Consider the following 25,044-nt stretch of genomic DNA (forward strand, 5'->3'; position numbering starts at 1 on the left):
CCACCTGTGGTAAATTCAATTGATTGGACATGATTTGGAAAGACACACACCTGTTTATATAAAGGTCCCACAGTTGACAGTGCAGGTCAGAGCAAAAACCAAGCCATGAGATTGAAGGAATTGTCCGTAGAGCTCCAAGACAGGATTGTGTCGAGGCACAGATCTGGGAAAGGGTACCAAAATATGTCTGCAGCATTGAAGGTCCCCAAGAACACAGTGGCCTCAATCATTCTGAAATGGAAGAATTTTGGAACCACCAAGACTCTTCCAAGAGCTGGCTGCCCGGCCAAACTGAGCAATCAGGGGAGAAGGGACTTGGTCAGGGAGGTGACCAAGAACCCGATGGTCACTCTTGACAGAATTCTAGAGTTCCTCTGTGGAGATGGGAGAACCTTCCAGAAGGACAAGCATCTCTGAAGCACTCCACCAATGAGGTCTTTATGGTAGAGTAGCCAGACTGAAGCCACTCCTCAGTAAAAGGCACATGACAGCCTGCTTGGTGTTTGCCAAAAGGCACCTAAAGACTGACACCATGAGAAACAAGATTCTCTTGTCTGATTAAACCAAGATTGAAGTCTTTGGCCTGAATGCCAAGCATCACGTCTGGAGGAAACCTGGCACCATTCCTACAGTGAAGCATGGTGGAGGTAGCACAAAAAACATCATATGTTTTTCAGCGGCAGGGACTGGGACACTAGTCAGGATCGGAGCAAAGTACAGAAAGATCCTTGATGAAAACATGCTCCAGAGTGCTCAGGATCTCAGACTGGGGCGAAGGTTCACCTTCAAAGCACACAGCCAAGACAACGCAGGAGTGGCTTTGGGACAAGTCTCTGAATGTCCTTGAGTGGCCCAGCCAGAGCCTGGACTTCAACCCGATCAAACATCTCTGGAGAGACCTGAAAATAGCTGTACAGCAACGCTCCCTATCCAACCTGACAGAGCTTGAGATGATCTGCAGAGAGGAATAAGAGAAACTCCCCAAATACAGATGTGCCAAGCTTGTAGCTTCATACCCAAGAAGACTTGAGGCTGTAATCACTGCCAAATGTGCTTAAACAAAGTACTGAGTAAAGGGTCTGAATAATTATGTAAATGTTGGGGGGTTGCAAAAAATAATCTAAAAACCTGTTTTTGCTTTGTTATTATGGGGTATTGTGTGTAGATTGATAAGGGAATACATCTTTTAAATACATTCTAGAATAAGGTTGTAACCAAATGTGGAAAAAGTCAAGGGGTCTGAATACTTTCCAAACACTGTAGATACATACGCACATCAGGACATGTACATAGTGAACTCGTACACATTATAAATATGAAAAAAAAGAATACAGTATTTCAGAACGTGCGAATTCCCTCTATCTGCAAGCATGACCAATGGCATAACACTTTATTGACATCTGACTTGAACCAACCAATTAGAATACATAAACATGAAATACATATTTCTGCAGTGTCAAGTGGAAACGTAACCAACCCTGTTTGTTACACATGAAACGTACGTTATGGAAAACATCTCGCACTCAGTCATAGTTATAGAATAATGAATGGATTGGCAAGATTTTGGCACTGTCAACTTTTATTAGGTTAGTAGTTACAATCAATTAACTCACCTAAATATACTCACATTTACAGAATATTTAGTATTTGAAACGCAAACATTCATTTCCCTACTGCTTTACCTATAATCCTACAGGCTCTTTATCATTCTCCATACTTTATATTCCAATGCATTCGATATTATGCATACCCAGCATGGTGTTGGGCAGCTGCTATTTGAGAACTCATCTGGTTTAGAAATCAAACTGGTTATCTTATTGCAGAGCACATTGTACAACTGTTTTTAGAGAAGATTGGATTGTAAGGTATGCTATATGTGTAGGCTATTCCACATGTATTGGCTAATATGCATATGTCGTTTTTAAACCGCCATTCTAGCATACAATAACTTATGACACACATCTTTATCTGCATGCTTTTATTTGGGTTTCTATGCAAATTATATGATTGAATGTTTCTTTAAGCCTTCAGCTAGTTACTTGAAATTACACAATCATGCCAAAACATTATTCAAAATTGAATTCACTGACAGAGATAGCTAATGAAAAACTAGCTTCCTGAACAGGCACATTGACGTTTACAGCAAAGATGTTTAGAACTGTGTGTTTACAGCTGTCTAGGCTAGTCAACTGTAACATTGGCTAGCTTTCAATAAATTAGTTAAATGGTCAACGGCCTTACCTCTTCATATGATCAAGACCATTCCTATTGCATGCTGCATATTTAAAGTGTACTCGAAAACAGATATTTATATTTGTTCGTCTTTGGGAGCTGACAGCAGATCACCATTTCATGTGAGGCTGTTTACATCTTAGAGGCAGGCCATTGGCTGCCTTCATCACGAGGGGTATGTACGGAAGTTCTGATTGGTTTTGTTGGCATGTGGACTAATATGTTGTTGAGTTGTGTTCTTACACTGGTACAGTCATGCCCTATGAGAGATGTATGACTGCGCATGTGCGAAAATAAATAAAGTGCATTTTCCCCCGTTCTGGTTAAGACACCAATGATGAACATGTGTGTTTATTCCTCCGTTAAGTAAACCGGTATTCCTGTCCTGAAGATGTCAGCACCAACAGGTTATGGGCCCAGGAGGGAACATGGAAGCCGATGGAATAGATTATATTTCGACGGAGATGAAAAAAACTACGAGTTATGGGAGACAAAGTTTTTGGGGCACTTGCGTTTGCTTGGGCTAAAGGCCGCCATATTGAGCGTGGATGAAGATGAAGAAGACAGAGAAAAATGAAGAAGCCTACGCCGAATTGATACAGGTTTTGGATGATAAAAGCCTTTCCCTGATAATGAGAGAAGCAGCAGATGATGGGAGAAAAGCGTTGAAGATATTGAGGGAACATTATGCAGGTAAAGGGAAGCCACGTGTGATTAGCCTCTACACTGAACTAACTTCTCTTCAGAAAGCCGCTGACGAAAGTGTTACGGACTATATCATTCGTGCTGAGACGGCTATTACAGCACTGAGAAATGCTGAAGAGACTTTAAGTGACGGGCTGTTGATTGCAATGATTCTGAAAGGTTTGCCCGAATCATTTAAGCCGTTTGCCATCCACATAACGCAGAGTGACGAGCCGACAACTTTTGGCGAGTTCAAAACCAAGTTGAGGAGCTATGAAAGCACCGAGAAGTTTAGCGCCATTTCCACTGACGACAACGTGATGAAGGCAAGTAACATTAAAGTTAGCTGGCCAAGAGGGAGAGATAAAGGGACCGAGATAACCTGCTTCAACTGTGGCCAGAAAGGGCACAAGGCCCGGGAATGTACCGTTACTGGAGAGCGCAAAGAACGGAGAAAGTGGTGTAGTTTTTTGCAAGAGCTCCACTCATACTGACGCAAATTGCAGACGAAAAAGAAGAGACAATGTGAAACAAGCAACAGATGCTGAAAGCCACTCATTTGCATTCAGAATAAGTGACTGTCAGGTTAGTGGACTGAAACAGAAAGGGCTGATGGTTGATACGGGAGCAACGTCACATATAGTCACGGACATCGGGAAGTTTAAGGAGTTTGACGAGACTTTCAAACCGGAAAAACATTCCGTGGAGCTGGCTGACGGAACAAGAACGAATGGTGTCGCGGAGAGGAGAGGTGCAGCGGAGGTTTACCTGAGAGACAACACGGGTCGTCGGGTAAAAACAACGCTGATGAAGGCGCTGTACGTGCCGTCGTTTCCACAGGACATTTTCTCTGTTAAAGCAGCGACAGCCAACGGAGCTTCAGTCAACTTTCGACAGGGGTGTAACAAGCTCATTCACAAGAACGGTACCACTTTTGACATCGAGGAGTACGATAGACTTTACTATCTTAACACTGTAAGTGATGAATATGATGATGGATGTCATGGGTGCTATGATATTCACACATGGCACAAAATTCTTGGACACTGTAATTTTGAGGATGTGTCAAAGTTAGAAAATGTGACAGAGGGAATGAAAATCACAGGTAAAATTGACAAATCTACCCTCAACTGTGAAATCTGCACTCAGGGAAAATTTGTTCAGAGCAGAAACAGAGAGCCTGATGAAAAAGCAAAAGCGGCTCTTGAGCTTGTGCACACTGATTTGGCTGGCCCTATTGAGCCAGAGGCGAAAGATGGGTTCAGATATACTCTAGCATTTACGGATGATTATTCAGGGGCAGTTTTTGTGTATTTCCTAAAAGCAAAGAGTGATACTGTAAAAGCTACTGAGAAGTTTATTGCTGATGTGGCCCCTTATGGGAAAATAAAGTGTGTCAGGTCAGATAATGGCACAGAATTCACAGCCAAAGAGTTCCAGTCACTGCTCAGTAAGAACGCCATAAGACATGAAACTTCAGCCCCTTACTCACCCCATCAAAATGGGACGGCTGAGAGAAATTGGAGAACATTGTTCGAAATGGCAAGATGCATGCTACTTGAACGCAACCTACCAAAGAACTTGTGGACATATGCTGTAATGACTGCTGCAGTAATTCGCAATAGGTGTTACAATAAGCGTGTAGGACAGACTCCACACTACATGTTTACTGGGAGAAAGCCTGATCTTTCAAAGATGAAAGAATTTGGATCTGTTTGCTATGCATATAGACAGAACAAGAAAAAGTTAGACTCAAGATGTGAAAAGGGTATTTTTGTCGGGTATGATAAAAATAGTCCAGCATACCTAGTCTACTACCCAGACACTGGGAAAGTTCTTAAAAACAGATTAGTCAAGTGTGTTACAAAAGGTGTAGTCGAACACCAAACTCAGACAGATTTGGAAATCAGTGATGATCTTCATGGGGAGAGATTTGAAAACCCCATGCCGAAAGCCAAGATGGCAGATCAAAACTCAGAAGAGACACAAGATGTGCAAATTGAGACTTCAGATGGTCAGAGTCCACGCTATCCAGACAGAGCGAGGAAGAAACCCCAGTACTTAAAAGACTATGAGTGTAAAGTGAAATGTGATGACCAGATACCACCTAGTGTTGACTACTGCTACAGAGTAATGTGCAATGCACCACAAACCTTCAAAGAAGCAATGATTTCACCAAAATCAGAGATTTGGGCTACTGCTATGAAGGAGGAGATGGATTCCCTTAGGGAAAATGATACATTCACATTAACCACACTGCCAGAGGGTAAAAATGCAGTGGGGGGCAGGTGGGTCTATGCGGTCAAAAACAATTCAGATGAGACTGAGACATACAAGGCAAGATATGTTGCAAAGGGGTATAGTCAAGTGGCAGGAATAGACTATAAGGAGACTTTTTCTCCAACTGCAAATATGACATCAGTACGCTGTTTGATGCAGCTAGCAGCTCAGTATGACTTAGAGTTACATCAGATGGATGTCAAAACAGCATATCTACATGCTCCTATTGACTGTGAAGTGTACATGGAGCAACCAGAGGGTTTTGAAGTCAGGTCAGATACAGGTGAGCAACTAGTCTGCAAACTGAACAAGTCACTGTACGGCCTGAAACAGTCAGGAAGGAACTGGAACAAAATGTTGCATGATCACCTTAGTGAAAATGGTTTTACACAGAACCCAGCTGATCACTGTGTTTATAACAAACAAACTGCAACAGAAAGGATCATTTTGATAATTTGGGTCGATGATCTAATTATCGCTGCTAGTGATAGTGACTCACTCACAAGTGTAAAATAAATGTTACGTGAAAAATTTAAGATGAAAGATCTTGGGAGGCTTGGACATTTCCTAGGCATTGATTTTACACAAAGTGAAGGGAAAATAAAGATGAACCATACAAGGTCAACACCATGTGAACAAAAAAAAAAAAAAACTAAACTCAGTGATGCTAAAATAAGTATTGAATATTGTCCAACGGCAGACATGGCTGCAGATGTTTTGACTAAACCTGTAACGAAGTTCAAAAATGAAAAATTCTTGGGTTACATGTTTGGAATATAAACTGACATTTGTGAGATGAATAACTGTAAGCTAAATGTGTTGATAAAGTTAGGTTGAATACGACTTGTACAGTATAAGAGCAAGTGGGGGTGTTGGCATGTGGACTAATATGTTGTTGAGTTGTGTTCTTACACTGGTACAGTCATGCCCTATGAGAGATGTATGACTGCGCATGTGCGAAAATAAATAAAGTGCATTTTCCCCCGTTCTGGTTAAGACACCAATGATGAACATGTGTGTTTATTCCTCCGTTAAGTAAACCGGTATTCCTGTCCTGAAGATGTCAGCACCAACAGGTTTCAAGTGTAGCAGTTCCCAAATTTGAAATATACTATTTTTCTAAGAAAATGTGTAAGAATTAAAGGTGCCAACAAATGTTGTCATATATATATATAAAAAATCTGCTCCTCCCTCGACGTAGATCGATCAACTTCACTGTTTTCTGCGTCGGCCCACGCAGAAAACTTGAATTGAATTAATTGAAGCCACGGAAGTTCAAGGCTGACCACAGTCCTGTATGTAATTGTTTGCAGAAAACAGAATTCCTCATTATAGGGAATGGAAAATTGCTAATCTTCATGTAACTAATATTTTTTTCCGAAGACAATCATGGTACCAATAATTGCTTCTAATACACCAGATGTAAGTCATTGAACCAATTATAAACCAATTATAAAATGTAAAAAATCGCACACATAATTAGTTATAAGGTTTATTTAGTCGCTAATGGCAGCCTGCAGTACCCAGGTTGTCCTTCAACTGGAGTTAGCCTGCAACTTCACTTCTTAGAGTAGGTCAAACTGCGCATTAATTTGGTTTCAAAAGAGTATTCACATAGAAATGAATGGTGTCACATGATCGATTGCTTTGACTTTCATATATACAGTAGGAACATGTTCTATTACAAAGAAACGATGCCAAAGATAGAACAATGAGACATATTTCACTGGATGTATACTGCTCAAAAAAATAAAGGGAACACTTAAACAACACATCCTAGATCTGAATGAAATAAATAATCTTATTAAATACTTTTTCCTTAACATTGTTGAATGTGCTGACAACAAAATCACACAAAAATAATCAATGGAAATCCAATTTATCAACCCATGGAGGTCTGGATTTGGAGTCACACTCAAAATTAAAGTGGAAAACCACACTACAGGCTGATCCAACTTTGATGTAATGTCCTTAAAACAAGTCAAAAGGAGGCTCAGTAGTGTGTGTGGCCTCCACGTGCCTGTATGACCTCCCTACAATGCCTGGGCATGCTCCTGATGAGGTGGTGGATGGTCTCCTGAGGGATCTCCTCCCAGACCTGGACTAAAGCATCCACCAACTCCTGGACAGTCTGTGGTGCAACGTGGCGTTGGTGGATGGAGCGAGACATGATGTCCCAGATGTGCTCAATTGGATTCAGGTCTGGGGAACGGGCGGGCCAGTCCATAGCATCAATTCCTTCCTCTTGCAGGAACTGCTGACACACTCCAGCCACATGAGGTCTAGCATTGTCTTGCATTAGGAGGAACCCAGGGCCAACCGCACCAGCATATGGTCTCACAAGGGGTCTGAGGATCTCATCTCGGTACCTAATGGCAGTCAGGCTACCTCTGGCGAGCACATGGAGGGCTGTGCGGCCCCCCAAAGAAATGCCACCCCACACCATGACTGACCCACCGCCAAACCGGTCATGCTGGAGGATGTTGCAGGCAGCAGAACGTTCTCCACGGCGTCTCCAGACTCTGTCACGTCTGTCACGTGCTCAGTGTGAACCTGCTTTCATCTGTGAAGATCATAGGGCGCCAGTGGCGAATTTGCCAAACTTGGTGTTCTCTGGCAAATGCCAAACGTCCTGCACGGTGTTGGGCTGTAAGCACAACCCCCACCTGTGTACGTCGGGCCCTCATACTACCCTCATGGAGTCTGTTTCTGACCGTTTGAGCAGACACATGCACATTTGTGGCCTGCTGGAGGTCATTTTGCAGGGCTCTGGCAGTGCTTCTCCTGCTCCTCCTTGCACAAAGGCGGAGGTAGCGGTCCTGCTGCTGGGTTGTTGCCCTCCTACGGCCTCCTCCACGTCTCCTGATGTACTGGCCTGTCTCCTGGTAGCGCCTCCATGCTATAGACACTTGCTATAGACACTACGCTGACAGACACAGCAAACCTTCTTGCCACAGCTCGCATTGATGTGCCATCCTGGATGAACTGCACTACCTGAGCCACTTGTGTGGGTTGTAGACTCCGTCTCATGCTACCACTAGAGTGAAAGCACCGCCAGCATTCAAAAGTGACCAAAACATCAGCCAGGAAGCATAGGAACTGAGAAGTGGTCTGTGGTCCCCACCTGCAGAACCACTCCTTTATTGGGGGTGTCTTGCTAATTGCCTATAATTTCCACCTGTTGTCTATTCCATTTGCACAACAGCATGTGAAATGTATTGTCAATCAGTGTTGCTTCCTAAGTGGACAGTTTGATTTCACAGAAGTGTGATTGACTTGGAGTTACATTGTGTTGTTTAAGTGTTCCCTTTATTTTTTTGAGCAGTGTATAAAGGATGTATAAATATGAAGCATCCGCTTGGCGTTTCCACTCTACCTAATATGGTAGTGAGTGTAATGGGACAAGACGGATTTTGGCCTACATTCTGCAAATTTTCTCATCGATGAAACATTTGATCTCAATGCAGTTTTCTGTTCCCAAAAGCAGAATCTGTCATGAACAAAGTGGACTAAGTTTAGTAGACTTTAGCCTTTGACAAAAGTTTTAAAAATCGCGTTGTTTAGGAGTGCAAAGTCGAATTTGGCATTGCTTTCTAGGTTTGGCTGTGAAATAGTGTATTGTAGTCCTGCTACCGCCAGATGGCGTTATTATTCCTTACATCTTTTGTAATTTTTGTCAATTTGAAAATGAGAAAAGACCTAAGGAATAATAAGTGTATAGGCGGTGGGAAGGGCCTTGAACTACAGACTGCTGGGTTGTTACATTGTGTTAGTCTATTTAAAATCAAATCACATTTTATTCATCACATGCGTAAAGAACAGGTGTGGACTAACAGTGAAATGCTTCCCAACAATGCAGAGAGAAAGAAAATAGAGAAATAATAGAAAATTAAAACACATAATAATAATAAAAAGTGATAATAGATACATAGTGAGTAACTATAACTTTCCTATATACAAGGAGTATTAGTACCAAGTCGATGAGCAGGGTTACGAGGTAATTGAAGTAGGTATGTACATATACATACATGTACATACATGTGAATTGTTAGATACTAATGCATAACATCTGCTAAATATGTGTATGTGACCAATACAATGATTTGATTTGATAACTATGATTAAAGTGAAAAATGGTAAACAGTAGCAGCAGCGTGTTCACTGTAATGAGTCAAAAAAGTTAGTGCAAAAAGGGTCAATGCAGATAGACAAGGTAGCTATTTGGTTAGCTATTTATCAGTCTTATAGCTTGGAGTTAGAAGCTGTTCATGTTACCGCTTGCCGTGCGGTAGCTGAGAAAACAGTCTATGACTTAGGTGGCGGGAGTCTTCTGACACCGCCTGCTATAGAGGTCCTGGATGGCAGGGAGCTCGGCCCCAGTGATGTACTGGGCTGTCCACACTACTCTCTGTAGCGCCTCGTGGTCGGATGCCAAGCAGTTGCCATACCAAGCAGTGATGCAGCCAGTCAAGATGGTCTCAATGGTACAGCTGTATAACTTTTTGAGGCTGTGGCCACATTTTTTTCACCCCCCTGAGGCGGAAGAGGCATTGTTGTCCCCTCTTTACAACTGTGTTGGTGTGTTTGGACCATGATAGATCCCGAGTGATGTGGACACTGAGGAACTTGAAGCCCGCGACCCGCTCCACTACAGCCCTGTTGATGTAAATGGGGGAGTGCTCGGCCTTCCATTTCCTGTAGTCCACGATCAGCTCCTTTGTCTTGCTGATGTTGAGGGAGAGGTTGTTGTCCTGGCACCACACTGCCAGGTCTCTGAACTCCCTATAGGCTGTCTCATCATTGTCGGGAATAAGGCCTGTCATCTGCGGCTACAGATGCGAGTGCTACGGTGCGATAGACATTTAAACAAGTTACTATGTCGTTCTTGGATACACGGACTATGGTGGTCTGTTTGAAACATGTAAGAGACTTGCCAGCTTGTCGGTGCATGCTCTGAGTATGCGTCCTGGTAATCTGTCAGGCCCTGCGGCCTTGTGAATGGTAACCTGTTTAACTTCTATGGGCTACGTGGGACGCTAGCTTCCCACCTGCGGGACACAGCCAGTGAAATATCAGGGCGGCAAATTCAAAAACAACAAAATGTCATAATTCAACTGTCTCAAACATACAACTATTTTACACCATTTTAAAGATACACTTCTCCTTGATGTAAGTAAGCACATTGTCCGATTTCAAAAAGGCTTTACAGCGAAAGCAAAACATTAGATTATGTTAGGAGAGTACATAGACTAAAATAATCACACAGCCCTTTTCCAAGCTAGGACATGTGTCAATAAAACCCAAAACACAGCTAAATGAAGCACTAACCTTTGACGATCTTCATCAGATGACACTCCTAGGACATTATGTTACACAATACATGTATGTTTTGTTCGATAAAGTTCATATTTAAATCCAAAAACAGCATTTTACATTGGCGCGTGATGTTCAGAAAATGTATTCCCACCAAAACTACCGGTGAATGTGCACATCAATTTACAAAAATACAAAAATAAATATATAAAAATGATTTAAAGAATTATAGATAGACTACTCCTGGATGCAACCACTGTGTCAGATTTTAAAATAGCTTTACGGAGAAAGCACATTTTTCAATATTCTGAGTACATAGCTCAGCCATCCCACAAGCTATACAGACACCCGCCAAGTTCGGGGCCACCTAAACTCAGAATTAGTATTAGAAATATTCTCTTACCTGTGCTGATCTTCGTCAGAATGCACTCCCAGGACTGCTACTTCCACAAGAAATGTTGTTTTTGTTCGAAATAATCCATATTTATGTCCAAATACCTCTGTTTTGTTCGTGCGTTCAGAGCACTATCCAAAGGCATAACGCGCGAGTATGAAACCAGAGACAAAAAGTCAAAATGTTCCATTACCGTACTTAGAAGCATGTCAAATGCTGTTTAAAATCAATCTTTATGGTATTTTTAACGTAAAATTGCGATAATATTCCAACCGGACAATAGCGTATTCATTCAAGGAGAAAAAGCTAGCGCACTCGCGGGATCGAGCATATCCAATCCCTTTGTTGCCAGGCAGTCCACTCAGTAACTGAGCTCCTATTATCTGCCCAGTGACAGGAGAATGCTGAAACAACTTTCTGAAGGCTTTTGACTGCCAATGGAATCATTAGGAAGTGCAACGTAACCCCACAGATACTGTAGTTTCGAAAGGGACTAGAAAGAAGAACTACAATTCTCAGATCCTCCACTTCCTGGTTGACTTTTTCTCAGGTTTTTGCCTGCCATATGAGTTCTGTTATACTCACAGACACCATTCAAACAGTTTTAGAAACTTCAGAGTGTATTCTATCCAAATCTACTAATAATATGCATATTCTAGTTTCTGGGCCAGAGTAGTAACCTGTTTAAATTGGGTACGGTTTTCATCCGGCCGTGAAAATACTGCCCCCTAGCCCAGACAGGTTAAATGTCATACTCACATCGGTTACAGAAAGTGTGATCACACAGTCATCCAGAACAGTTGGTTCTCTCACACATAATTCAGTGTTGCTTGGCTCGACACAAGCATAGAAGGCATTTAGCTAGTCTCTTAGGCTCGTGTCACTGGGCTGCTCATGGCTGGGTTTCCCTTTGTAACCCGTGATAGTTTGCAAGCCCTGCCACATCCGACGAGCATCAATCAGTGTATTAGAATTCGATATTAGTCCTGTAATGAAGCTTTGCCTGTTTGAAGGTTCGTCGGAGGGCGTAGCAGGATTTCTTATACACGTCCTGGTTAGTGTCTTGCTCCTTGAAAGCGGCAGCTCTAACTCAGTGAGGATGTTGCCTGTAATCAATAGCTTCTGGTTGGCATATGTACGTACAGTCACTGTGTGGACGACGTTGTCGATACACTTATTAATGAAGCTGGTGACTGATGTGGTAAACTCCTCAATGCCATCGGATGAGCTTCCGAACATATTCCAGTCTGTGCTAGAAAAAATGTGCTGTAGCTTCATCAGCTTCATCTGACCATTTCCGTATTCAGCTGTTACTTCTTGTTTGAGTGTTTGCTTGTAAGCAGGAATCAGGAAGATAGAGTTATGGTCAGCGGAGGATGAGGGAGAGCTTGCTTTGTATGTGTCTCTTTGTGTAGACTGAAGGTGATCTAGATTTTTTTAGCCCTAGTTGCAAAGGTGACATCCTGGTAGAAATGAGGTAAAATGGTTTTCAGTTTTCCTGCATTAAAATCACAGGCCACTACGACCTTTGCCTCTGAATGAGCATTTTCTTGTTTGCTTATGGCCCTATACAGCTCCTTGAGTGCGGTCTTAGTGCCAGCATCGGTTTGTGATGGTAAATAAAATATAATGGATGAAAACAATTGGTAAATAGAAGGGTCTACAGCTTATCATGAGGTATTCTAACTCAGACGAGCAGAACCTCAACTTCCTTAATATTAGAGCTTGCGCACCAGCTGTTGCTAACAAAGAGACACACACCATTTCCCTTGAGCTTACCCGAAGCTGCGGTTCTGTCCTGCCGATGCATAGAAAAACCAGCTAGAATATTATCGTTTCAGAGAAACATAAAATATTATAGTTCTTCATATCCTGTTGATAGGATAGTCTCGAACGGAGCTCGTGTACATTCACCAATAGAACAGAGGGTAGAGGTGGATTATTTACTCCCCTCCGTAGTTTCATCAGGGTACCCGCACGTCGGCCTCTATATCGCCATCTCTTTCTCTTCAGGGTGTCGGTGATTAGGTCCGGGGCTAACAGTATGTCCTGTGCCACCGACTCATTGAAGTAGAAATCTTCAACCACATCGAGGTTAGGGCTGAGCTATAGCGGTGTTTGTAAGTCAAGGGGGGATCCCGAAAATGGTTCTTCTCACAAAAACGTCTGTAAAGTCCGAACGGTTTGAGCTACAAACTATTATGACCCATCTATGAAAAGCTGAGACTATTATGGACATGCACTGTTTTGCTCTATGACGCTCACAAGCCACACGAGTCGTTAGAAGGTAAGATGTTATTCTACATAGAAGATCATAGGAAATCACAGGTCATAGTGTCTATAATACTGTAATAAGCTCATATAGTTTCTGTCACAAACTCCCAACTCCACACAATTGTCACTGACTAGTTGGATATTAATTTCCCACTAAGCAAACAATTTCAGGCTTTTGCCTGGCAGACCTGTCCCTTCTACTCCCAGTCCTCCACTCTGGCGTTCATTGTCACCAGGTTACTACTCATCATTATGCACACCTGCCACCATCTTTACGCACACCTGCGCTTCATGAGACTCACCTGGACTCCATTACCTTCCTGATTTCCTCCCCTATATCTGTCACTCCCTTTGGTTCTTTCCCCAGGCGTTAGTGATTCTGTTCCTGTGTTTTATGTTGGTACGCTACTTGTGGTTCTTGTTTTGTTCCATGTTTCAATAATTATTAAATTCACTCCCTGTACTTGCTTCCCGACTCCTAGCGTACACGTTACAGAATAACGCCTCACCAAAGGGAAGCAACACTGATTTTTTTTTTTACTCATGCCGTCGGGTCCAAGGGCGGCTGCCAAAGCAACCGGGGATGCCTCAGCTGGCTCGACAGGTTCTCAAGCCTCGGTTGGCTCATCAGGCTTCTGTTGCCAACGCTAACGGGGATGCCTCAGCTGGCTCGACAGGTTCTCAAGCCTCGGTTGGCTCATCAGGCTTCCGTTGCCGACGCTAGCGGGGATGCCTCAGCTAGCTCGTCAGGCTTCCATGCCTCAGCTGGCTCGTCAGGCTTCCATGCCTCAGCTGGCTCGTCGGGATCCCATGCCTCAGCTGGTTCGTCGGAATCCCATGCCTCAGCCGGCTCATCGGACTCCCGCGACTCAGCTGGCTCTACAGGTTCCCACACCTCAGCAGAAGCGAGATTGGCCTGGTCCTCAGGACCGTCCCTCTGGTCTGCGTCCTGTGGCTGGAGCCGCGCATCAGGGAGGGGGTACTGTCACGTCTACTCCCACTCCTCCTCTCTGGCGCTCGTTGTCACCAGATTACTGATCATTACGCACACCTGCCACCATCGTTACGCGCACCTGCGCTTCATGAGACTCACCTAGACTCCATCACCTTCCTGATTTCCTCCCCTATATCTGTCACTCCCTTTGGTTCTTTCCCCAGGTGTTATTGATTCTGTTCCTGTGTTTTTATGTTGGTACGCTACTCGTGTTTCAGTTATTATTAAATTCACTCCCTGTACTTGCTTCCCGACTCCTAGCATACGCATTACAAGACCTTATTTGTTTGTTGACATTTGTCATTAAAATCCATGAATTTAAATGTTTATGTCAAATTGTTTTGTGTTCTACTTGTAGCCCTGGTTGTCCGCAAAAGAAAATGATAAAACAGAAAGTAGAGATTTTTTTTTCACTGTGGGAGGCCTGTGACCAATGGAGTTAAAACGAAAATAACCTGATTCCGCGTTTGTATAGGACTCAAAGCTAAAATGTATGTTTTAAATAACTATTTTAGAACCAGAGGACCTTGTACCACTCTTCCTCTCTCCTTCCATCTCACCCTCATCTCCATGTCCGTCTCCAGCTCTGCGGTGGACTTCAGGACAGGGACCAAGGTGGCCATCAAGAAGCTCCACAGGCCCTTCCAGTCTGAGCTCTTTGCTAAGAGGGCTTATCGGGAGCTGAGGCTGCTCAAACACATGAAACATGAAAATGTAAGACTTGCAAGCCAATAGTCCGAAATCAACCCTTATCCCATTTAATTGCACTACTTTAGTCCTTAAGGGTTGCAGTCCTCAAGGCTTTTTTGCGCCCTGAGTGACACTTAGTAATTGCAAGCAAGTAGCCTAAGTGATTGCCTTGGGTAATCCACTCCACACACAGTCTCTGATTAAATGGCAAGGATGAAAAGCAGAGAGGCTCCCGAAGACCAGAGTTGTGCATACCTGCCCTAAAAACACTAGGCTTATTAGCAATATACTGTAAGCTAGGCTTATAGGGTGTTTGTTTCTTTCTGTATCTCCTCTCCAACTGCTATGTAACAACCTGATCAAAACCTAATATAAGTTGTTTATTTTCCCTCGTTCTCTCCCTGGGGTTAGGTGATTGGCCTTGTGGATGTATTCACTGCTGACCTCTCCTTAGACAGATTCCATGATTTGTGAGTACACTTTTAATTTTCTTTTCATATTTGGTCACGAACTTCAAGTAAACAAAAAATGGAAGTTGGAGACAATATCCACATTCCACACCACTGGATGTTTAGCAAAGTCAAAGTTCCATCTTTCCTCTCCATGTTGGTTGGTCATTGCGAAGATATGTAGACATTTAGTCTCTCTCTCTCTCTCTCTCTCTCTCTCTCTCTCTCTCTCCCTCTCTGTCTCACTCAGCTATCTGGTGATGCCTTTCATGGGAACCGATCTGGGGAAGTTGATGAAGTTACAGCAGCTCTCAGAGGACAAAGTACAGTTCCTGGTCTATCAGATGCTGAAAGGACTCAAGGTGTCTCTCAGTCACACACAATCTCATGTATACTTCTATACAGTACATGCATGTATATAAATATGTGTACACCCTGATATTGTATGTTATTGATGGAAATGCCTGTTGTATTCTTTTATTACAGTATATCCATTCTGCTGGCATAATTCATAGGGTAAGTGAATCTCCTTTTTCCTGTGTGTGTTTGTGTGTGTGCGGCTACTCAAAATGACCCAATGAATGTTTGTATCTGCAGGACCTCAAACCAGGGAATCTGGCCGTTAATCAGGAATGTGAGCTCAAGGTACCCAGTCACACACCCAGTGCTCTGATAACCTATAACATATCATATGAATTGGATTCGTAACATATCATACGAATTGCACACAAAAAAACAGGGACAACTTTTGGCTCGTGAGCCCCACTTTCAAAACTACTGGCTGAAAGAGGGAATCTTTAATAGCCTTTGCACAGACCAACAGACAAGATTTCTCTCTGTTGACTTTGTTGTCATGGTTTGATGCATGAGCACAGTTTTGCAGCAATAATGACTTCCATAGTATTTTGGAGTGTTATAGCTGTTATGATGTAGGTACAACGGTATAGTGCAGTCATGAACTGTCCCACTGATGTGCAATTGATTACTTTGACTGACAGCGGCTATTTTGAAGGATGTTTTACTTATGATTGTGATACAGTTGAAGTTGGAAGTTTACATACACCTAAGCCAAATACATTTAAACTCAGGTTTTCACAATTCCTGACATTTAGTCCTAGTAAAAATTCCCTGTCTTAGGTCAGTTAGGATCACCACTTTATTTTAAGAATGTGAAATGTCAGAATAATAGTAGAGAGAGTTATTTATTTCAGCTTTTATTTCTTTCATCACATTCCCAGTGGGTCAGAAGTTTACATACACTCAATTAGTATTTGGTAGCATTGCCTTTAAATTGTTTAACTTCGGTCAAACGTTTCGGGTTGCCTTCCACAAGCTTCCCACAATAAATTGGGTGAATTTTGTCCCATTCCTCCTGACAGAGCTGGTGTAACTGAGTCAGGTTTGTAGGCCTCCTTGCTCGCACATGCTTTTTCAGTTCTGCCCACAAATTTTCTATAGGATTGAGGTCAGGGCTTTGTGATGTCCACACCAATACCTTGACTTTGTTATCCTTAAGCCATTTTGCCCCAACTTTGGAAGTATGCTTGGGGTCACTGTCCATTTTGAAAGACCCATTTGCGACCAAGCTTTAACTTCCTGACTGATGTCTTGAGATGTTGCTTCAATATACTGACATAATGTTCCTTTCTCACCAGTCCCTCCTGCAGCAAAGCACCCCCACAACATGATGCTGCCACCCTCGTGTTTCATTGTTGGGATGGTGTTCTTCGGCTTGCAAGCCTCCCCCTTTTTCCTCCAAACATAACGATGGTCATTATGGCCAAACAGTTCCAAAAAAGTACAATCTTTGTCCCCATGTGCAGTTGCAAACCGTAGTCTGCCTTTTTTTATGGCGGTTTTGGAGTAGTGGCTTCTTCCTTGCTGAGCGGCCTTTCAGTTTATGTCGATATAGGACTCGTTTTACTGTGGATATAGATACTTTTGTGCCTGTTTCCTCCAGCATCTTCACAAGGTCCTTTGCTGTTGTTCTGGGATTGATTTGCACTTTTCGCCCCAAAGTACTTTCGTCTCTAGGAGACAGAACGCATCTCCTTCCTGAGCGGTATGATGGCTGCGTGATCCCATGGTGTTTATACTTGCGTACTATTGTTTGTACAGATGAATGTGGTACCTTCAGGCGTTTGGAAATTGCTCCCAAGGATGAACCAGAATTTCTGAGGTCTTGGCTGATTTCATTTGACTTTCCCATGATGTTAAGCTTGAAGGTAGGACTTGAAATACATCCACAGGTACACCTCCAATTGATTCAAATTATGTCAATTAGCCTATCAGAAGCTTCTAAAGCCATGACCAAATTTTCTGGAATTTTCCAAGCTGTTTAAAGGCACAGTCAACTTAGTGTATGTAAACTTCTGACCCACTGGAATTGTGATACAGTGAATTATAAGTGAAATAATCTGTCTGTAAACAATTGTTGGAAAAATGACTTGTGTCATGTACAAAGTAGATGTCCTAACCAACTTGCCAAAACTATAGTTTGTTAACAAGACATTTGTGGAGTGGTTGAAAAACGAGTTTTAATGACTCCAACCTAAGTGTATGTAAACTTCCGACTTCAACTGTATGTGGTTGTTTTACCTACATTAGTTGAATGCAGAGAGCATCAGCTGAATGACTAAAATGCAAATGTAATGTCCAGTAATAATAAAGGTGTGTTGTGTCTGTGTCAGATCCTGGACTTTGGGTTGGCGCGGCAGGCGGACAGTGAGATGACAGGCTACGTGGTGACCCGCTGGTACAGAGCCCCGGAGGTCATCCTCAGCTGGATGCACTACACCCAGACTGGTGAGCAGCACACCACGCAAACACTCCTCTTAACTGGTCCAGGATCAGATGTGTTGTCAAGTCGCTGATGGTTAAGGCTAATACTGGAATACAGACAACAGATCCTGGATCAGCTTTTTAACAAGGATGTAAATTCATCTGAGTGGTCTACATAGAGTCAACTGAATGCATTAAAGCCCATGGAGAATGGTAGAATATCCACAAGGTAGTGCTCAAGCCTGTATTTTCTGCCTAGTGATGAATGCCCTTCAACATGGTTCTACCAGATTTAAACACCAACCATGTTAATGGAGGTTCTTTCTATCCGTTAACAGTATTCTCTCCCTTTCCTCTCTTCTCAGTGGACATCTGGTCTGTGGGCTGCATCATGGCAGAGATGCTGTCAGGGAAACCACTGTTCAAAGGCAATGACCGTATCCTGATCTGACCTTCCCATGAGCCCTCCTATCCACTGTTGCACAATACACATATGAAACTCTATTACTGTGGTTAATGTTGTTTATGTTGGAATCATACTTGCTTCCATTCTTACTTTTCGGTTTGACTGACTAGAACTAGATTATAACCTTATCATGGCCAGGTGGTTTTGTTTCACTTTCACACTAGACGCAATGTGTTTCTCGATGAGGATGTGTTCAGTATGTAGTTTGACCTTTGAACCTTGACCTGTGGAGCACAGACCTGGATCAGCTGACTGAGATCATGAAGATCACAGGGACACCCACTCAGGAGTTCATCACCAAACTGCAGTCTCAGGATGTGAGTCATGTACTTACATGCCAAACACGTACTATAGGTCTACATGCACACAGGCCTTGATTAAATAGGTTGACGTTCTCTTTCTCAGGCTAAAAACTATGTCAAAAGCCTTCCCAAAGTGCAAAAGAAAGACCTTCAGGCCCTCTTTTCCACAGTCAACCCACAGGGTAAGACCGTCACCATGTCATGTATAGTGAATCTGCAGTATCCCATCGTCATGACTACTGTTCCTATGTCTGCTGTCTGTATCTCTCTGTTTAGATGTGTGCATTCCCTCTGAGGTGTATTGAGACTCTGATGATGCACTTTAAATGAAATTTGACTTGATTTTATTCTATATCTCCCTTCCCTTCATCTCCAGCGGTGACAGTTATAGAGCGCATGCTGCTGCTGGACCCAGAGCGCAGGGTGACGGCAGCGGCGGCCCTCGCCCTGCCATACTTCTCAGAGTTCAGGGAGCCAGAAGAGGAGACCGAGGCCCAGCCATACGACCACTCTGTAGATAACTCTGATCTGCCTCTGGAGCAGTGGAAACGTAAGGAGGGGAAGGCTGCGACAGAACCCAGGGTGTATTCACTGGCTCCAAATGGAAGATTATGTACTGAAACAGGGAGGATTACCTGGACTTGTCCATTAGAAGCGCTCGTTTTCTGTTGCAAAACGTTTTGCTACTGTGTGCCCTAATGAATATGATCCCAGGACAGAGGTGAAGAGGTGGTTAACGTTAAACCACTATTTAAGGCATTTTTAAAGGATATCCAGAAGTTCTGGGGTGGTATGACAGAGTCAGGCCTCTCTGGAGCAGGGACTTACTTTTCATGTGTTGCTGATGTATTTTACAATGAGCTACTACAATACGCATGTTTTCAGAATATCATTCTCTTCCATGAATTTCAATGATAACCTTCTCTATGTAAACACTGATATGTTATGTATCTGTCTTCTCTTTCTCCTTCTGTTTGTTGACAGGTCACACGTTCACAGAGATCCTGTCTTTCCAGCCCATAGTGGTAGAGTCCAGGGAAACCGCACTGTAAGATGAAGCGTCACACATGGGAAAACAACCCCCCCCCCACCACCATTTTTACAAGTGTGTCATCCTCTGTTCAATCAACATTCTCAGTCCATCGTGTGTGTGTGTGTGTGTGGGGGGGTCCTCCCCTTGTGTGTAGTTTTTCAGCCATTTTCACACCAATGTGTTGTTGCCTCCTGTATAAAGCCCATATTCAACTGAAATTCTAGGATGTTTCCTTGTGTGTGTGTAGCTGTGTAGTCTAAACATTTGTCTGTAACCACTACTGATCTTTCCTAAACCTTGTAATTCCCTCTTATTGCCTTAATGAAAGAACAATAGCATACAGCAAAACAACATCTGAAAACCATTTACTAAAGTGTAAGCACAGAAGCAGTTTTCTGCCAAAGAATGCACACACATAAAAATCATTGGTAGCCTGTAAAATGTTGCGCAAAAAAATCTATTTGTTTATTTGCCATTTACTGTAATTTTTCCTTACACTGGTTGTATTTTTTATTAACCCAGTTGTTCCAAAAAAATCCCAGATATGCCACTATGCAAATATTATGCCATTAGGCTACTAACCCCAATATGTAATCAATATAGCTTTTTTTTTTAGATGTATGTAAAAAAAAATTTAAAAGTATGTTTTATGATGGGAACATGCAGTGAATGCTCTGCCTAGAATAAAACAAGGCAACAGTAAACATGTCGTCCCCCATGAATGATGCAGCGCACCCCCAATTGCGATATTGCGTGTACCCACGGATTATCCATTATTATTGACCAGGTACTCACCGCTCTAACAATGAAAATAAATGTCTTCAAAAAGGGAAGGCAGTTAGCCTGGGTACCAGGCCAGGGCTTGACATTCAGGTACATTTGCCAGTTGCACACCGGGCCAAGATCACAGGAAAGCAAGTTATATTCAATCATGGGTGATTTCATGTTTCATTTGCAGTCTGGGCAATTATCTTATATTGTAGCCAACCATAAAATCTGATATTTACACTGTTTGTTTGGAGAAGAAAATATGAAACCATCCCCCCTCTCAATGATGACATATAGCCTATATTAAACCGTTTAAGATGTAATATTACCCAGAAATGAGCCCAATAACAAATTGATGAAAAGCAATATCTTTAGGTACATAGTCCATATTTATCAGGCAGGTGTGTTATTATAGCAATAAACCTTATCACCTGTCTGATGCAGCATCGTGACTACATGTCTGAAGCATGGGGTTGCTCCTCTGCATCGTTTACCACAATAGGCTAATCATTATCTAGATCGCAGACTCTAAATATGATCTTGTTGCTTGTTTAATGTCCTAAAAAGAACTCCCACTGGCACTAATAAAATCATGGGATTTTTACAGGGTTTAATACAGTGTAATTGTGTGAATTTTACAGTGACTAATAGGTCTACCATTTATGCATTGGAATGGCTGCCGCACTTCCCGTCGTTACGAAAGGCCTAAAGGCTAGAGCTACCTCTTACAAGGAACGGGACATGGACACATACAAGAAAGCCCGCGATGACCTCCGCCGAGACATCAAACATGCAAAAGGACAATACAGGAGGAAGGTGGAATCCTATTACACCGGCTCCAACGCTCGTCGTATGTGGCAGGGGTTGCAGATGGATTACAAAGGGAAACCCGTGAGATGCCCAGTGATGCAGAACTCCAAAATGAACTAAATGCCTTTTATGCTTGCTTTGAGTAATACGACACTGAGTCTTGCGTGAAAGCCTCTATTGTCCCGGATGACTGTGTGATCTCGCTCTCTGTGGCCGATGTGAGTAAAACTTTTAAAAAGGTTAATACTCGCAAAGCTGCCAGGCCAGACGGAATAACAGGGCACGTTCTCACAGCATGCGCAGACCAGCTGCCAAGTGTCTTCATGGATATTTTCAATCTCTCCTTGTCCCAGTCTGTAATCCCAACATGTTTCAAGGTGACTATTATCGTCCCTGTTCCCAAGAACTCCAAGGTAAATGACTATCGCCCTGTAGCACTCACATCTGTAATTATCAAGTTCTTTGAAAGGCTGGTCATGACACACATCAACACGATCATCCCAGACACCCTGGACCCACTCCAACTGCCCCTCCACCGACCACCTCTCCTCTACCACCCCACCACCGACCACCCCCTCCTCTCCTCTACCGCCTCACCACTGACCACCCCTCATCTCTGATTAAATAGGATCCCAAGTATCCAAAAATGTCATCAGTGCTTTTAAAGTTGATGACACTGCTCTTAAAATAGCGTGTTCTCTCATCTGTAAAATAAATATCCAGAACTGATTAGTGTTATTAGTGGTCCAAAGTTTGGATGGCTGCCCTACACTGTGTATGCCTGACTCTATCTGTATATGTGTGTACTGTAACTCTATACTGTATATTTAATGTCTCACAGGAGCAACAAACAGCCTGTTATTTGTGTATTTGATATTCACCATGTGACTGTGCTTGGTTCCAGATGTTTGAGCCTATCTGGGATCCACATCTAGAGAGAGCGAGGCGTTCTGTGGCTAGTTTACAGCAGCCTGCATTTCCTCATACATGACTACATGTGTTGTGTACAGTACTGTAATATAAAGGCAGAGTGATTGGTGTCTGTAAGGAGATGTATACTGAAATGATAGAGTAAAGTCATAAGCAGCATTGCCATGTACACAAACTGGGCATTTACTGTAGTGGTGCTCTGTAATATTAGGGGTTCTTCACTGTCCCCATAGGAGAACCCTTTTTGGTTCGGGGTAGAACCCTTTTGGGTTCCAGGAAAGGGTTTTACATGGCTCACATCAATACCAGCCAGTGGAAAGCCTGGTTATGACTCACATCAACACCATAATGCCGGAAAACATAGACCCACTCCAATTCGCATACCGACCCAACAGATCCACAGATGACGCAATCTTAATCGCACTCCACACTGCCCTTTCCCACCTGGACAAAAGGAACACCTATGTGAGAATGCTGTTGATTGACTACAGCTCAGCATTCATAATGCCCACAAATCTCATCACTAAGCTAAGGACCCTGAGACTAAACACCTCCCACTGCAACTGGATCCTGGACTTCCTAACAGGCCGCCCCCAGGTGGTAAGGGTAGGTAACAACACATCTGCCATGCTGATCCTCAACACTGGGGCCCCTTAGGTGCGTGCTTAGTCCCCTGCTGTACTCCCTGTTCACACACGACTGTGTGGCCACACACAACTCCAACACCATCAAGAAGTTTGCTGACAACACAACAGTGGTAGGCCTGATCACCGACAACTATGAGACAGCCTATAGGGAGGTCAGAGACCTGGCAGTGTGGTGCCAGGACAACAACCTCTCCCTCATTGTGAGCAAGACAAAGGAGCTGATCGTGGACTATAGGAAGAGGAAGGCCGAACAGGCCCCCATTAACATCGACGGGGGTGAAGAGGAGCGGATCGAGAGTTTCTTGGTGTCCACATCACCAACGCAATATCATGGTCCAAACACACCAAGACACTTGTGAAGAGGGCACGACAACACCTTTTACCCCTCAGGAGAATGAAAAGATTTGGCATGGGTCCCCAGATTCTCAAAACGTTCTACAGCTGCACCATCGAGAGTATCCTGACCTGTTGCATCACCCCCAGTTATGGCAATTGCTCGGCATCTGACCGTAAGGCGCTACAGTGGGTGGTGTGGATGGCCCAGTACATCACTGGGGCCAAGCTTCCTGACATCCAGGCCCTATATACTAGGTGGTGTCAGAGGAAGGCCCAAAAAATGGTCAAAAAGACTCCAGTCACCCAAGTCATAGACTGTTCTCTCTGCTACCGCACAGCAAGCGGTACCGGAACGCCAAGTCTAGGACCAAAAGGCTCCTTAACAGCTTCTACCCCCAAGCCATAAGACTGCTGAACAATTAATCAAATGGCTACCCGGACTATTTAGACTGCTGCTACTCACTGTTTATAATCTATGCATAGTCACATTACAAATGACCTCAACTAACCTGTTGCCCCGCACATTGACTCGGTACCGGTACCCCCTGTATATGGCCTCGTTATTGTTTTGTAATTTTCTTGTGCTACTTTTTTAAACTTTTGTTTATTTAGTAAATATTTTCTTAATTATATTTCTTGAACTGCATTGTTGGTTAAGGGCTTGTAAGTAAACATTTCAAGGTAAGGTCTACCTGTTGTATTTAGCGCATGTGACAAATAAAAATGTATTTGATTTGATTGGACATGGAACCAAAAGAGTTCTTTAAATGGTTCTCCTATGGGGACAGCTGAAGAACCTTTTTAGGTTCTAGATAGCACCTTTTTTTCTAAGCGTGTAAATGCTATGATGCACAGTTCTTTTCCAGAATCTTTATCTGTTCAATAGAGCCCAGGAATGCACAATGTTCCAACATCGCGTAACCATTTCCCAGGACTGTATTTGTGTTTTCTGGGTATTTGTTTGGGAGTTATTATGCCTGTGTTAATTGTCCGTGAGGGTTTATTTTCCCATTTGCAGTATTACTGTGTGTTTGTGCGTGCGTGTGTGTATAAGTGTGCCTCTGTATTTGTCAAGTAAATCTCACTCTGAAATTCCCCTGGTGTAATGTGGCCTGTCTCTCTCTCTCTCTCATGCTCTCTGAGATATACCGGGGGAAGCACACTTGTCTGTGGCTCCTTTGAACGAATCACTGGGCTAGCCAGGCAGGCGGAACGGGGGGGGGGGGGGGGGGGGGGGGGGGATTCCACAGGCTCACATGTTCCATGTGAACCTAACCCACCAGTTTGGCTCTGGGGATCTTCTCCTCCAGCTCCCCTGACCTTAGTGGAGGTGTCAGGGTTGCGGAGAGGGTGTACTATCGGGGTACAGATGGAGGAAGATGGGGTAAGAAGAGGTGGGAGAGAAGGGAATGATGGGGGAAGTAGAGACCATCGACCAGGGAAATATAGGGGGAGAGGAGGACATATGGGGAAGAGGGAAAAGATGGGGGGAAGGGAAATGAGGGAGAGGAAGGGAAGTATGGAGAGACCGAGAGAGGGAGGTCAAAGAGAAGGCCCCACGGCCCCAGGACAAGGCTCCAGGGAGGGCCTATGGTACCTCCTCTCTACAGGGAGTTGTTTCATTTACATCAGCTCATTCATTAGCTGGCCTGCCTCTGTTT

At 43.4% G+C, this 25,044-nt stretch overlaps 1 protein-coding gene and 1 long non-coding RNA gene across 2 annotated transcripts in view; both read left to right on the forward strand.

Annotated features, from left to right (window-relative positions):
• Nucleotides 1–20,110, forward strand: part of mapk12a (mitogen-activated protein kinase 12a) — a 32,161-nt gene extending 12,051 nt beyond the window's left edge. Inside the window, exons 2-12 of the mRNA XM_029696783.1 lie at nucleotides 14,756–14,885; nucleotides 15,273–15,331; nucleotides 15,561–15,672; nucleotides 15,797–15,826; nucleotides 15,908–15,955; nucleotides 18,001–18,115; nucleotides 18,457–18,528; nucleotides 18,795–18,874; nucleotides 18,963–19,041; nucleotides 19,236–19,409; nucleotides 19,844–20,110. Of these exons, the coding sequence (XP_029552643.1) occupies nucleotides 14,756–14,885; nucleotides 15,273–15,331; nucleotides 15,561–15,672; nucleotides 15,797–15,826; nucleotides 15,908–15,955; nucleotides 18,001–18,115; nucleotides 18,457–18,528; nucleotides 18,795–18,874; nucleotides 18,963–19,041; nucleotides 19,236–19,409; nucleotides 19,844–19,911 (967 nt within the window). The 3' untranslated portion in view covers nucleotides 19,912–20,110. The remainder of the gene's footprint in view (nucleotides 1–14,755; nucleotides 14,886–15,272; nucleotides 15,332–15,560; nucleotides 15,673–15,796; nucleotides 15,827–15,907; nucleotides 15,956–18,000; nucleotides 18,116–18,456; nucleotides 18,529–18,794; nucleotides 18,875–18,962; nucleotides 19,042–19,235; nucleotides 19,410–19,843) is intronic.
• On the forward strand, nucleotides 1,639–6,946 carry LOC115152196 (uncharacterized). The gene is made up of 2 exons (XR_003867439.1): nucleotides 1,639–2,429; nucleotides 6,273–6,946. It is a non-coding gene; the product is annotated as an uncharacterized LOC115152196 (long non-coding RNA).
• Nucleotides 20,111–25,044: the final 4,934 nt, after the last annotated feature.

The sequence above is a fragment of the Salmo trutta genome, chromosome 17 (genome assembly GCF_901001165.1).
Source record: "Salmo trutta chromosome 17, fSalTru1.1, whole genome shotgun sequence".
Lineage (NCBI taxonomy): Eukaryota > Metazoa > Chordata > Actinopteri > Salmoniformes > Salmonidae > Salmo > Salmo trutta.